Genomic DNA, 16,976 nt, shown 5'->3' with positions numbered 1-16,976 from the left:
CAACTCTGTTCTTAACGCACCTCGCTACGCTTGAAATTTGGGGAATAGGGTTTTGGAAAAAAAAAATATATATATATATAATATAATATATATATTTTAAAATATAAATATAATATATATATATATATATATATATATATAATCTAAACCCTGGGATGGGGAAAAGAAACTTCCCACGTATTCCCTGCGATCGTAGAAGGCGACAAAAGGGGAGGGAGCGGGGGCTGAAAACCTCCCCTCTCTTTTTTTTTAATTTTTCCAAAGAAGGACCGTAGAGAATTGGGCCCGGGGAGATATTCCCTCAAAAAACCCAGTCCTCTGTTCTTAACGCTACCCCTAATTTCGGGAAAGGCGAATATTTTTAAAAAAAAAAAGATATATATAAAAATTATATAAAAAAATAATTTTAAAATAATATTTATCCACCACTCCACAAACACCATGATAATCCACCATTCCACAAACACCATGATAATCCACCCATTCACAAACACCATGATAATCCACCACTCCACAAACACCATGATAATCCACCTCTCCACAAACACCATGACAATCCACCACTCCACAAACACCATGATAATCCACCACTCCACAAACACCATGATAATCCACCATTCCAAACACCATGACAATCCACCTTCCAAAAAACACCATGTTAATCCACCACTCCACAAACACCATGATAATCCACCACTCCACAAACACCATGATAATCCACCACTCCACAAACACCATGATAATCCACCATTCCACAAACACCATGATAATCCACCACTCCACAAACACCATGATTATCCACCACTCCACACACAACATGACAATCCACCCCTCCACAAACACCATTACAATCCACCACGCCACAAACCAATAATCAATAACCAACAAACATCACGATAATCAACCACACCACAAACACTACCACAATCAACCACACCACAAACACTACCACAAGCAACCATCTCAACCAAATCAAAAACACCACAACAATCCATCACTCAACACAAACCAAGGAACCACACAAGAAACGCCACCACATTCAACCACACCACAAACGCCACCACATTCAACCACACCACAAACTTCACCACAATCAACCATACCACAATCATCAACCCATAAACAACACAATCAACCACACAACAAACACCATCAACTTCAAACACACCAAAAACACTACCACAATCAACCACCCCAAAAACTACCACAATCAACCATCCCACAAACACCACCACAATCAACCACCCCACAAACACCACCACAATCAACCACCCTACAAACTACCACAATCAACCATCCCACAAACACCACCACAATCAACCACCCCACAAACACCACCACAATCAACCACCCTACAAACTACCACAATCAACCACCCTACAAACTACCACAATCAACCATCCCACAAACACCACCACAATCAACCACCCTACAAACCATCACAATCAACCATCCCACAAACACCACCACAATCAACCACCCCACAAACACCACCACAATCAACCACCCTACAAACTACCACAATCAACCATCCCACAAACACCACCACAATCAACCACCCTACAAACTACCACAATCAACCACCCCACAAACACCACCACAATCAACCACCCTACAAACCATCACAATCAACCATCCCACAAACACCACCACAATCAACCACCCCACAAACACCACCACAATCAACCACCCTACAAACTACCACAATCAACCACCCTACAAACTACCACAATCAACCACCCCACAAACACCACCACAATCAACCACCCTACAAACTACCACAATCAACCACCCTACAAACTACCACAATCAACCATCCCACAAACACCACCACAATCAACCACCCTACAAACCATCACAATCAACCATCCCACAAACACCACCACAATCAACCACCCCACAAACACCACCACAATCAACCACCCTACAAACTACCACAATCAACCACCCCACAAACACCACCACAATCAACCACCCCACAAACACCACCACAATCAACCACCCTACAAACACCATCACAATCCACCACCCTACAAACCATCACAATCAACCATCCCACAAACACCACCACAATCAACCACCCCACAAACACCACCACAATCAACCACCCCACAAACACCACCACAATCAACCACCCCACAAACACCACCACAATCAACCACCCCACAAACACCACCACAATCAACCACCCCACAAACACCACCACAATCAACCATCCCACAAACACCACCACAATCAACCACCCCACAAACACGGCAAAGTCACCATTACGTTCACTAGATATATTAATCAGTTGTAATCAAAGGTAGATAAAGATAATCAAATAAGTAACTAAAAAAAATCTTCCCACAGTCATTAAATCAAAGTGGCAATCATCTCACCATCGTATGATAATGAACGGGCAACATTACTGACACCAGCCACTACTGTGACACAAAACGGTAAACTGTGTCTGATCCACAACACGTTGCAGTACACATGTAAGCCGCTGTATATATCAGGTTGATGTGTCAGTTTACTGTACCAATTACACTCCTTCGTGGGCTTCTTGGTGCAGCGGTCAGCGTTCCTGAGCGTGACACATTCACGGGCCGCCCAAGGTCGAGCGCACAGGTTCGAATCCTGGTTGCAGCAATCCGTCCACAGTCAATCTAACTGTTTATCCAGCCCTACGGGGCGGTTGATAAAACGGGTACTTAGCTCAGGCTAGGATAAATATACATATAAAATACTTGATCGCCGTTTCCCCGCGTCAGCGAGGCGGCGCCAGGAAACAGACGAAAAAAGACATCCACTCATATATATATATATATATATATATATATATATATATATATATATATATATATATATTGGAAAGGATCACAATTTTGCGCGTGATCAAGTATATTCCTATGAGTCCACGGGGAAAATCAAACACGATAAGTTCCCAAGTGCACTTTCCTATAATAATCACATAATCAGGGGAGACACAAGAGAGAAATATAATAGTCATTTGATATACAACGAAGAGACGTAGCTAGGACGCCATTTGGTAAACATGAGATTGTCTAAGACAGACACCGAGCGTATCATAAACTTATTATGTGGACAAGAAGGTAAATTGTTTACACATTTTAACAACAATAAAGTTATCCAATTTGTATAGACCATCACCAATATTAAGATTATAATTCTTTGTGTATCTAATAATAGAAGATCCAATGATATTTCTCGTAAATATCATTGAATCTTCTATTATTGAATACACAAAGAATTATAATCTTAATATTAGTGATGGTCTATACAAATTGGATAACTTTATTGTCGATAAAATTTGTAAACAATTTACCTTCTTGTCCACACAAGTTTATGATACGCTCGTTGTCTGTCTTGGACAATAGCATGTTTACCAAATGGCGTCCTAGCTACGTCTCTTCGTTGTATATCAAGTGACTGTTATATTTCTCTCTTGTGTCTCCCCTGATGATGTGATTATTACACAAAAGTGCACTTGGGAACTTATCGTGTTTCATTTTCCCCGTGGACTCATAGGAAGATATATACATACATATACATATATATACGAGAACATATTCATATTTGCTCGCCTTCATCAATTTCCTGCGCCACCCCCTGCTTCAGCAAGGTAGCGCTAGGAAACAGACGAAGAACGGCCACATCCGTTCACATCCATACACAAGCTGTTATATGTAATGCACTGAAACCACATCTTTCTATCCACATCCAGGCCCCATAGACCTTTCTATGGTTTACCCCCAGACGTTTTACATGCCCTGGTTCACTCCACTAACGGCACGTCGACACCCGTATAACAAATCGTTCCAATTCACACTATCCCGTGCACGCCTTTCACTCTCCTGCATGTTCAGGCTCCGATCGCTCAAAATCGTTTTCACTCCATTCCACAGCGTTAATGTAGTAGCCTTAATCAAAGCCTCAGTTGCCCGTGCCGTCTCTGGTAGGAAAAAAAAATAATTAAAGGCCTCCAGCACAATACTAACTCAGACATTGAGATCAACGTTATACAGATCAGATGAGCTCAGAAGACTTAACGGACCTTTAAACAATCTTAATTGGAAAATGATGACCAATTTTCCTCAGGAGTGGTCCCAATTTCCAATCAATTTAAGTGTTAATAACTGGGGACGAGAGAGGTGGCGACCTCTCTCTCTCTCTCTCTCTCTCTCTCTCTCTCTCTCTCTCTCTCTCTCTCTCTTATACATCAAGCCATCGAGTCAAATACGATTATAAATTATATTGGTGTGTGTGTGTGTGTGTGTGCGTGTGTGTGTGTATGTGTGTGTGTGTGTGTGTGTGTGTGTGTGTGATTACTGTTCGTGTGTTACTGGGAGAGAGTTTTGCACTTGTGTTATCCCGTCTCTTAACCTTGTATATATGTACCACGTCTTCACTGTTCTGCTCTGTATGTATCGACCAGAGGATAAACAGCTGGGATTTGGCAGTGGGCCGACTGCCGCGTGCCCAAGCTTCTCGAACACGTGCTGGCCTGAGCGTGTATCAGTCATGGTCATCCAAATCCATGGTTACCTTGGGGCTATCTTTGCTCACGGTGATCGTGGAGGTCACCATGCAAACACCGGCACCACCACTGCCCACCATATTATCACCACACACGTAAACCTACAATGGCCAGCTACCACAAGCGTCGAGCCACAAGACACTATACGTATGTAATATCAGGTTAACCATGTACAAAGATCACTCCCACCACTAGTGTTAGTCCAAGACACACACACACACACACCCACACACACACACACACACACACACACACACACACTCTCCTCCAAATGTCAGGTCATACACAATTATCTCAGTGCTAACAAAGTTATATGTTGTTTGGTAATTAAACCATTATCTGCGTGGTATTCTGCAAGATAATTATATGCTAAACTCTTGTATTATCTACATTTACAGACTAAACTGTTTGTGATAATATATATATATATATATATATATATATATATATATATATATATATATATATATATATATATATATATATATATATATATATTATCCCTGGGGATAGGGGAGAAAGAATACTTCCCACGTATTCCCTGCGTGTCGTAGAAGGCGACTAAAAGGGGAGGGAGCGGGGGGCTGGAAATCTTCCCCTCTCGTTTTTTTTTTTTAATTTTCCAAAACAAGGAACAGAGAAGGGGGCCAGGTGAGGATATTCCCTCCAAGGCCCAGTCCTCTGTTCTTAACGCTACCTCGCTAACGCGGGAAATGGCGAATAGTTTGAAAGAAAAAAAAAAAAAAATATATATATATATATATATATATATATATATATATATATATATATATATATATATATATATATATATATATATTATCCCTGGGGATAGGGGAGAAAGAATACTTCCCACGTATTCCCTGCGAGTCGTAGAAGGCGACTAAAAGGGGAGGGAGCGGGGGCTGGAAATCCTCCCCTCTCGTTTTTTTTTAATTTTCCAAAAGAAGGAACAGAGAATTGGGCCAGGTGAGGATATTCCCTCAAAGGCCCAGTCCTCTGTTCTTAACGCTACCTCGCTAATGCGGGAAATGGCGAATAGTTTGAAAGAAAAGAAAAAAAGATATATATATATATATATATATATATATATATATATATATATATATATATACAAATGGATTTGTATGTAGCATTTATGGATCTGGAGAAGGCATATGATAGAGTTGATAGAGATGCTCTGTGGAAGGTATTAAGAATATATGGTGTGGGAGGCAAGTTGTTAGAAGCAGTGAAAAGTTTTTATCGAGGATGTAAGGCATGTGTACGTGTAGGAAGAGAGGAAAGTGATTGGTTCTCAGTGAATGTAGGTTTGCGGCAGGGGTGTGTGATGTCTCCATGGTTGTTTAATTTGTTTATGGATGGGGTTGTAAAGGAGGTAAATGCAAGAGTCCTGGAAAGAGGGGCAAGTATGAAGTCTGTTGGGGATGAGAGAGCTTGGGAAGTGAGTCAGTTGTTGTTCGCTGATGATACAGCGCTGGTGGCTGATTCATGTGAGAAACTGCAGAAGCTGGTGACTGAGTTTGGTAAAGTGTGTGGAAGAAGAAAGTTGAGAGTAAATGTGAATAAGAGCAAGGTTATTAGGTACAGTAGGGGTGAGGGTCAAGTCAATTGGGAGGTGAGTTTGAATGGAGAAAAACTGGAGGAAGTGAAGTGCTTTAGATATCTGGGAGTGGATCTGTCAGCGGATGGAACCATGGAAGCGGAAGTGGATCATAGGGTGGGGGAGGGGGCGAAAATTTTGGGAGCCTTGAAAAATGTGTGGAAGTCGAGAACATTATCTCGGAAAGCAAAAATGGGTATGTTTGAGGGAATAGTGGTTCCAACAATGCTGTATGGTTGCGAGGCGTGGGCTATGGATAGAGATGTGCGCAGGAGGATGGATGTGCTGGAAATGAGATGTTTGAGGACAATGTGTGGTGTGAGGTGGTTTGATCGAGTAAGTAACGTAAGGGTAAGAGAGATGTGTGGAAATAAAAAGAGCGTGGTTGAGAGAGCAGAAGAGGGTGTTTTGAAATGGTTTGGGCACATGGAGAGAATGAGTGAGGAGAGATTGACCAAGAGGATATATGTGTCGGAGGTGGAGGGAACGAGGAGAAGAGGGAGACCAAATTGGAGGTGGAAAGATGGAGTGAAAAAGATTTTGTGTGATCGGGGCCTGAACATGCAGGAGGGTGAAAGGAGGGCAAGAAATAGAGTGAATTGGAGTCATGTGGTATACAGGGGTTGACGTGCTGTCAGTGGATTGAAGCAAGGCATGTGAAGCGTCTGGGGTAAACCATGGAAAGCTGTGTAGGTATGTATATTTGCGTGTGTGGACGTGTGTATGTACATGTGTATGGGGGGGGGGGGGGGTTGGGCCATTTCTTTCGTCTGTTTCCTTGCGCTACCTCGCAAACGCGGGAGACAGCGACAAAGTATAAAAAAAAAAATATATATATATATATATATATATATATATATATATATATATATATATATATATATAGCTATGTCTCTTCGTTGTATATCAACTGACTGTCATATTTCTCTCTTGTGTCTCCCCTGATAATGTGATTATTACACGAAAGTGCACTTGGGAACTTATCGTGTTTCATTTTCCCCGTGGACTCATAGGAATATATATATATATATATATATATATATATATATATATATATATATATATATATATATATATATATATATATATATATATATATAAGGCAGTGTCTCAGTAATGAACTCAGTGTCAGCAGCGAGCCACCCTGAGGGGAAAGCCTTCAACATACACTCAGCACGCAACCCACTCCAGCACCAAGGACTGAGAGAGAGAGAGAGAGAGAGAGAGAGAGAGAGAGAGAGAGATTCCCTTAAATTCTCCTTAAACCTGGACAACTAGTGTGCGGTTCACCTCTCTTCCTTTTTCCAAGCTATGGGTCAACCGTCGCTTGTGTATGTTACACGACTTACGTAAGTAAGACGTACGTGGTTATACGTCCATCTAACACTTGTATCTTTCAATAACGTGTACACATAAATATACATAACTTTGCTTGCCATAATTACAGTTTTAGTGATTAGTACAATTTCCGTAACAGTAATGTATACATGTACGACCATGGCCATACCTCATGTTCGACTATGGCCATCTATCATGTTCGACCATGGCCATACATCATGTGCGACCATGGCCATACATCATGTTCGACCATGGCCATACATCATGTACAACCATGGCCATATAGCATGTACGACCATGGCTATACATCATGTGGGACCATGGTCATGTATCTATGTACCCAGCTAAACACCAACGATCATTGCGTCCTCTCGAGGTTTTCCCTCACACAATACCATCCTCTTGTGTACATGTGGTGTGGCCAGGTGTTGGAGAACACCTTGGCCAGCGTTCACCCTCAGACACCCGCTGGACGCCGGGGCCCCAGTTAAGACCAGCTGGCCGGGGTAGGGCGGGGTGGGGCGTCTCCAGAGATCAACAAGACCCAATAAGCATATCTCGTGGGCCTTGTCTCCCGCCCCAGTACGGCTCAAGCCATGCAAATAGGTGGCGAAATGTCAGAGGACTGGGAGGGGGTGAGAGTTCGCTCACCAGGTGTGTCGGTAGTCCACCATCGTTATGTGGGGGAAGGAAGAGGAGAGGATAGAACGGGCAGACAAACGAAGAACAATATATGGAAGTTAAGACCTGAGGACGAAACCTCCTCCATACATTACGAACAAAGTAGGTATGGAAAGAAGAATGAATGGGAAAATATATGGAATAACTAAATGATGGAGAGAGGAACATGAGAAAGAAAGTAGAGGTAAGGAAAATGAAAGAAGTAAGACGTACATATGCAGGAGCCGGGGCGAGCATGGTGGGCGGGTCACACCAAAGATATATTGGCTCGTCAAGCCCAGGGTGTCCAGCTAGGTTGGCCAACTGTCAACCTAATGACCTTTACTATTCTCTCTCCGTCTTATATATATATATATATATATATATATATATATATATATATATATATATATATATATATATATATATATTCTTTTCCTTCATAAATGTTCGCTATTTCTTGCATAACCGAGGTAGCGCTAGAAACTGGCGAAGAAATGGCCTCAGTCGCTCACACCCACTCTCTACCTGTCATATATATATATATATATATATATATATATATATATATATATATATATAAATATTGCATGGGAATCATATCCCCTTTCCACAATCAGGCCACATAGAGAGAGAGAGAGAGAGAGAGAGAGAGAGAGAGAGAGAGAGCAAACAGGTACATGCTGGGAGTGATATGCAACATTAGCCCTAATGTTATACAGAACAACAGGGGTCAGGTGTTCGTGAGGACACAGTGAGTTCTTCCTCATCTCCGTATCTATTCTTAGCCTTGGATGGCCACACTGCAGCACAACACGCCAGCCAAATCTTCCAGTACTTGTTACAACCGTCAACCATTGATGTACGACCCGCAGGGCAATCACTGAACATCAGATTAATCACTGAGCATCAGATTAATCAAGAGCATCAGATTAATCAAGATTAGTCACTTCAAAATATGTCAAGTTTACGTCTTACTTCAAGCAAATGGTTGGAGATGCGTCGATCACATCCACCACTGTTCTACTTCAGCACAAGTTGACGTCACTGGGAAATATTCAACCCCTGTCACCTTGACTGACAGGGGCATGTCAGCTGTAGGCCTAACGGGACAGAAATCGGATGGCCTTTGCAGGGAGGGTCACGTCACCTTAATTATCATCCCAATTAAGATTCCCTTCATCAACAACGACCAGGAGAGGCCAGGGGAAGGTCAGGCCTATCATCATTTTGAGACTTGCTATTTATTTCCTGAATCTGAATCTTCATATATTCTCCATTTATACGTGACATGTAGTCGACTATCAACCATATGGTGAATGATGAACGAACCTATGACTCCATCTTTATTTAAAGCTTTCCAGGTCTATTGTCATCCAGTATTCTCAAAGAAATATGGATCAACCTGCCCAGCCAAGACGAAAACAACCAGACATTGCTACGTAATCGCTTAACAGCAAGACGGTTTGCCTCACAATTTCCTGACTTCCGGGTGGGAGGGTGTGCTAGATCATGATTGGACAAAATGTTCCCTCCAGCTACAGCGAGTGCTGGCCAATCAGGAGCCTTCTTTCCCTCATATACTGCTCACGGTGTTCGCTGCGTTAACTGGCCCCCAGGTAGAGCTAACCCAGATAATGTTGACACAATAACAAGAAGGGAAAATGTGGAGGAAAACATCAAGACTGATGTAGTAATATGGAACACAGGTTACACATTCCAGACTAGGAGACACACTACCTGATGTGCACGAGACACACTACCTGATGTGCACGAGACACACTACCTGATGTGCACGAGACACACTACCTGATGTGTACGAGACACACTACCTGATGTGTACGAGACACACTACCTGATGTGCACGAGACACACTACCTGATGTGCACGACACACCACCTGATGTGTACGAGCCACACTACCTGATGTGTACGAGCCACACTACCTGATGTGTACGAGACACACTACCTGATGTGTACGAGACATACTACCTGATGTGCACGAGACACACTACCTGATGTGCACGAGACACTACCTGATGTGTACGAGACACACTACCTGATGTGCACGAGACACACTACCTGATGTGCACGAGACACACTACCTGATGTGCACGAGCCACGCTACCTGATGTGTACGAGACACACTACCTGATGTGTACGAGACACACTACCTGATGTGCACGAGACACACTACCTGATGTGCACGAGACACTACCTGATGTGCACGAGACACAACCTGATGTGTACGAGACACACTACCTGATGTGCACGAGACACACTACCTAATGTGCACGAGACACACTACCTGATGTGCACGAGACACACTACCTGATGTGTACGAGACACACCACCTGATGTGCACGAGCCACGCTACCTGATGTGTAAGAGACACACTACCTGATGTGTACGAGACACACTACCTGATGTGCACGAGACACACTACCTGATGTGTACGAGACACTACCTGATGTGTACGAGACACACTACCTGATGTGCACGAGACACACTACCTGATGTGCACGAGACACACTACCTGATGTGCACGAGACACACTACCTGATGTGCACGAGACACACTACCTGATGTGCACGAGACACACTACCTGATGTGCACGAGACACACTACCTGATGTGTACGAGCCACACTACCTGATGTGTACGAGACACACTACCTGATGTGTACGAGACACACTACCTGATGTGTACGAGACACACTACCTGATGTGCACGAGACACTACCTGATGTGTACGAGACACACTACCTGATGTGTACGAGACACACCACCTGATGTGCACGAGCCACGCTACCTGATGTGTACGAGACACACCACCTGATGTGCACGAGCCACGCTACCTGATGTGTACGAGACACACTACCTGATGTGCACGAGACACACTACATGATGTGTACGAGACACACTACCTGATGTGCACGAGACACACTACCTGATGTGCACGAGACACACTACCTGATGTGCACGAGACACTACATGATGTGTACGAGACACACTACCTGATGTGTACGAGACACACTACCTGATGTGTACGAGTCACACTACCTGATGTGCACGAGACACACTACCTGATGTGCACGAGACACACTACCTGATGTGCACGAGACACACTACCTAATGTGTACGAGACACACTACCTGATGTGCAAGAGACACACTACCTAACGTGTGCGAGGCAGGCTACCTTCCTACCTACGACGAGATCATGCTGGGGACAGCAGGGCGAGGCCTCGGGCTAGCACGGAGCGCGCACCGCACGTACTGCTTGCTTGTTAATGTGAACCGCCAGTGCCAGCCCACACACCTCCTGAGGAGCCAATTATTTGAAGTTCATCTCCGACTGACCAGCCACGAGCCTCATCTGCTAAACGTTTGAGAGAGAGAGAGAGAGAGAGAGAGAGAGAGAGAGAGAGAGAGAGAGAGAGAGAGAGAGAGAGAGAGAGAGAGAGAGAGAGAGAGAATTTTCAATATGTCTGCTACCATTACAAATATGATCACCTTGTTTATATCATAAGCTGCTGGTCGACCATTATTGACTGCCAACACGAAACCGAGTTACACATACGTCACAAGGGACGTCCCTCACGCGCCTCATACCAGGGAAATGCTGCCAGAACATTTCACAATCTGTAAGAACGAGTTTAGGAAAGAATACTGACGAATATACGTCTTACTGCAGTCCCTCTATTGGGATACAGGGGATGGTGAGGGACGCCTCCAGTCCAGTCCAGTGGGACGTGAGGATCTGGGAAAGTCCTCCAGGGTCACACACACACACACACACACACACACACACACCCTGCAGCAACACTCTGCCAAGTGAAACAAGTAATTACACCAAAAAATCCGGGCCCTCCCGGGAGAGTACGAATAAAAAGAAACATAAATGAAATCCTATGTAAACCTGTCAGCAAGACCTGGTCGGCCACCCATTAATGACACGACGTCATCTCTCTCTTGTTTTTACCTTGGCCTCTTCACCCTCGACACACACACACACACACACACACACACACACACACACACGCCAGTGACGAAACACTCCCAAGTCACGAAGTGCACAGCGCTTGACTCTCGACGATGAACGGTTGATGACGTCATTCGGTATAAAACAGCCTTATATCATGGACGACACATTCTATGAGAGCAGGAGGCTATATTCTCCTTTCCCAACGTAATGGAAGGTGAGGTAGCTACTTACTGGGGTGCGGAGTGAAGACGAAGGACGAGCTGTTCCTGAGATCGACTGGCAGCATGAAGTCCTGGTCGTCCTGGTCATCGGAGATGCGGGCGCACCAGGCAGCGTAGCTGGTCTGGCCCAGGGGCTCCTCTGTCAGGTCACCGTCCTCATCCGAACCCGTTCCCACCCGGGTTAGGTCAGTGGCAGAGGCCGACGCCCTGCTGAGCCCAGATCGGGTGGGAGACAGGTCACGATTCAGTGAGGTCAGGTCAGACACTGACGAAGATCCGTTCCACTTGTAAATCTTGGAGGTCTTGGAGAAGGTGTCGTGGTCAAGGCTGGTGTTGGAGGCGTAGGCGTTAAAGGCTGCCGGAGTTCGCGTCGACGTGTCTCTATCCACGAAGCATGGGTTGCGGTGGCTCAAGGAGGTGTCAGACGACGAGAGCTGTGTCAGTTCTGCAAACCTCAGGTCCTGGCAGACCCTCTGGTCACGAATCCTGGAAGACTCCACTTTGCGGGAATATTGGTCTTCGGAATACCACGTGACGTCATGACCATTCGAGGATAAACAGTCCAAGCCGACCAGGGAATTGGAAGACTTCATCTGAGAGTCATGAAGGTTTTGATTTAAAACCTCATCTCTCTGGCCATTGTAAGGCACGTTCATATATGGTGACTGAAGCTTTGTCTTCTTGGGCTGAGTCTGTTCGCTTCGGTAGCCAGAATAGTTACTATTGCTGTCGTAAGCATAAGCGTTGCTGATGGTCTCTCCCAGCCTGGCATGGTCTCTGCCAGGGACGTGGTACCTCTTAGCCGGCATCGGCACATTTTGGTAGACAGGACGGGGCTGGGGACTGCGGTGGTCCGTCTCGTCGGTGATAGAAGTCAAGTTTGGGTTAGACTTGGACAGCCGGCTGTGAATAGGTACATTCTGGTAGATATGGGTAGACGGCCCCTTCCTGGAGTCAGCTCCATTGATGCCTTGATCCCAGTACGAGTCGTAGGGGAGAGCAGTGGTTTTCCTGCGGTTATCGGCATTCAGATAGCTGTTATCTACCCTACAGCTGTAGCTCTCCAGGAGGAAGTCTTGATCTATGGGGCTGCTGCTGTCCGACGTCTTCTTCTCCACCTTGAAGTAGGTGAAGTCGTCCTTGCTGCCGTTATAAGGCAGCATGTCCATGTTATCCATCACTTCCATGTCTGTGATCTCGGCCTCAGAACAGAAGAGGAAAAACTCATCAGGATACTCTCCCTGACAAGAACCCTCAGAGTCCTGGAGAGTCGAGTCTTCAGTCTCTGGATCAGGAGACACACACTCCTGCTCGAAGGCTTCACAAAAGGATTCTGGATCGTCGTCTGATTTCGAGTCTTCTAAGAACTGGTCGTCAAAATAACCAGTATTCTTAAAGCAAGTCTCCTCAAATGGGCTGTCACAAACAGACGAATTCTCTCGATCCGATTCAGGAGCGCCTTCTGACCACTCTGGGTCTGGCTCTGTAGCGACCTCTGATGAATCTTGCTCGAGCGTCTCTGTTGACAGCCGGAAGTCGGACAGTTCGCTGTGAATGGTCGACTCCGTCTCGGAGTCGGTATCACCGTAATAAAGATCAGAGTTGTAATAAGGTTCGTTGTAGAATCCTTCAGGATCCCCGAAGTAGAGGTTAGACTCCGAGTAGTTCCTCCTGCAGTAGAAGTCGTCGCTTGGCTCGTCTCCCTCAGCCTCCTCGGTGATGGTGTACAGCTGCGACCCACCAAAGCTGCAAAGTGAGCTAAACTCTCCTCGTTTCCTGGGCTTTAAGAGACCGCTTTCCAGAGGGAAGTTGGCCGAGAACTGCCGAGGAATAGGCTGGCTAAGGAACACGTGAAGTGGGGCGTCACCATCAAGAGGTTCGTCCTCGTATCGACGGCGACTAACGTCTTCTGGCTGACTCTGACTCCTGTAGAGGTCGCCAGGGTTAGTCACAGGGTTGTAGCTCCAGTTGTCTATGTAAGAGAAGTGGGGAATGAACTGGCGGTCCTGGCTGGAGATATAATCACCATTGACATCAAAGGGACAGGGATAGTCTATTGGCTGGTCGTCTGGGATGTCCTCAAGGGAAATACTGCCTTGATAGAAATATGGGTCGAACTGTAAGTCGTAGAAACTATCATCAACGGGTGGAGGTGGGTCATAGTCAACACTGCTATCGCTGCTGCTGCTGCTACTGTCTGAATCACTCTGTACAGAGTCACAATCCGAATCAACAACTGAATCTACCTCCTCTACGTCTGTTTCTACTTCGTCTACACTTGGTTCGGGTCTAAAGTCGACAGGGTGTGGCCGGCTGGCCTGCTCCTGCTCAAGTCTCTCTCCCTCACCACCGTTAACTGCACAGTTCACGAGACAATCTTCCTCCTTCTCCTCACATTCAATGATATCTTCATTTACTGGAAGGCTCTGGGCCGAAGACGGCAAGGTGACAACGCTAGATACGCCGTTACGCTGGCTGGTGTCGTCACACCGGGGAGCACAGAGGGTGTGTGTCTGATTTAATGACGATGGCACAAGACTCGCGTCGTCGTCTTCCTCACCGTCCGCCTCTTCTACCGTCACCTTCCTGGGTAACTCCTGAAGTTCTTTACGACCTTCAAGCGATGGCTCAAGTTCCTCCTCTGAAAGTTCTTCGTCGGGAAGTGATCGTTTATCAAGACAGTCTTCGACGGTAGTTCGTAAGGCACCAGTCTCGTCTGGAGAGGCTAGACAGTCCTCACAATGCCTGCTGGAGGCTGAGACGGCTTCAACCTGACGGTGATCTTCCGCCGCGTCACTGCGGTGCTGGTTCTCCTCCTCAACGTCACCGTGGTGGTCTTCCTCCTCCTCAGCGTCACTGTGGTAGTGGTGGTGGTGGTCCTCCTCCTCCTCAGCGTCACCGTGGTGGTCCTCCTCCTCCTCAGCGTCACTGTGGAGGTCCTCCTCCTCAGCGTGGTTGTTGTCGTCCTCAGCGACCCTGAGATCGTCGTACACCTGAGCTGAGGTATCCTCGGGGGTGACGTCAGTGGATGGTGCGTGGACAGCCTCTAAAACTGGGAGCGGATCTTCGTCAGCCGCTCCGCCGCGACATGTAGTCTTCCATCTCCCGTTTTCTACGTATGTGTTGCGCGTTAGGGCAGCGTGGTAGAGTAACGTCAGCTGCTCCTGTGTCCCCAGGTGGGTTGGGGCGATCTCACTCTTGTTGGGGTTGTGGAGATGCCTGCGTCTCCCACAGTTATGACCGTCTGCACCAACAACCTTCCCTGATCCGCTGGTGTCTGACGACTGGCCTCCACAATCCTCCTCACACTGGAGGGTGTTCCCCCTCGGTATATGCCTCCGTGAGGGTAGTCTCCTATCTTCACTACCAGCGTTTTTTGTAAGGTCTCTCAAATCACTATTATTTCTGTGTCCTTCAATGCGTCCAGGTCTCGTTTTCTTTCCAGGATGATAAAGGTGGTTCTGCCTTCTTGCATCACAACTTATATCTCTCTTTTTCCCTTCTGTTATGCTGCACCTGGCAGCGGCTGTGGCGTTACTTTTTTCACCTCTATTTGCTAAATTCTTACCCACATCGGCGTTCAGACAATTTAACCTTTCACTTTCACTCTCGACACATTTCTTTTTCTCACTTCGCTTCGATATACTGAGCAACCCCTTGAGGATAATGATAAATTTCTTCTTTTTCTTTGTGGGTTTTGCCTCAGTGGAGCAGCTCACGCCATTCTCACTATCACTGAAATCTCTGGAGCCACTATTCACCAACAACTCACTACCTATCACCTCCACTTGTATCTCTCCTCTATCCACTTTTATCACACGTTGTACTTTCGGCTCCTTATCACACAATACTCCATTCCCTTCCGGGTCGACAGCCTCACAACCTAGGCGGTCCTCAGCCCCTGTGTTATGACTCCCTTGGGATGTGGAAGAGGACTGGGGCGTGGCTGGGCTGTTAAGGTGAGGGCGACAGTTGGGACAGCTGCTCGGGGCTGGCGAACTCAGACACACACAACCGTCCGCTCCCGAGGCGGCGGTAACACTGAGACCCGAGCCGCCAGCACCGCCCAAAGGACCAGCCGTCGCTTGATCCTCACTCCTCACACACTCGCAGGAGCAGCAGGAGGAGGTGGATCTACTGTCGCATTTTCCTTCCTCCGATGACTTCCTGGCCCTGGGCCTCTCTGAATCTTGGTAACCATTGTTCACATGATTGTTTTCACCGATGAAGCGTTCGTTCGGGTTACTCTCACCGAGGGTTTGGGGTAAACTATTAAAATTAGGCCTGGAGGGGTTGTTATACTTACCAGATGTTCCCACCGGGGAAGCAATCCTGGAGTGGTAGTGATGGTAGTTGTGGTGATGGTAGTTCTCAGTGGTCTCTCCCTGGTTGTGGTCGGCACTAACTGCCTCGTTCGTAGCACCAGTCATGTTGGGCACATGAGTGGGTACAGAGGCGCTCCACCATCTAGGTCAACAGACACGTAACATTTTCTCACAAATGGACATATCGAGGGAGTCATCATACACCTGTTGAAGTCCTCTCCCCCGACACTTTACTGAGGGAGGTGGATACAACACATGTCTACGGACGTCGACCACACCAGCAAGACAACGGTTTCCAGAAC

The 16,976-nt window shown here is 46.2% G+C and overlaps 1 protein-coding gene across 7 annotated transcripts in view; it reads right to left on the bottom strand.

Annotated features, from left to right (window-relative positions):
* LOC139751633 (uncharacterized) overlaps nucleotides 1-16,976 on the bottom strand; it is a 1,070,361-nt gene that overhangs the window by 782,941 nt on the left and 270,444 nt on the right. For all 7 annotated transcript variants that reach the window (XR_011713397.1, XM_071667252.1, XM_071667253.1 and 4 more), the window contains exon 2: nucleotides 12,360-16,976. This exon is cut by the window's right edge and continues 178 nt beyond it. Coding sequence is in view for 6 of the 7 variants with exons in the window: in XM_071667252.1 (XP_071523353.1) it covers nucleotides 12,360-16,779 (4,420 nt within the window). In the remaining variant the exon portion in view is untranslated. The remainder of the gene's footprint in view (nucleotides 1-12,359) is intronic.

Source organism: Panulirus ornatus, chromosome 11 (genome assembly GCF_036320965.1).
Source record: "Panulirus ornatus isolate Po-2019 chromosome 11, ASM3632096v1, whole genome shotgun sequence".
Taxonomy (NCBI): domain Eukaryota; kingdom Metazoa; phylum Arthropoda; class Malacostraca; order Decapoda; family Palinuridae; genus Panulirus; species Panulirus ornatus.
The sequence above is the reverse complement of the archived record's forward strand: the minus strand, read 5'-3'. Positions and strand labels throughout refer to the sequence as shown.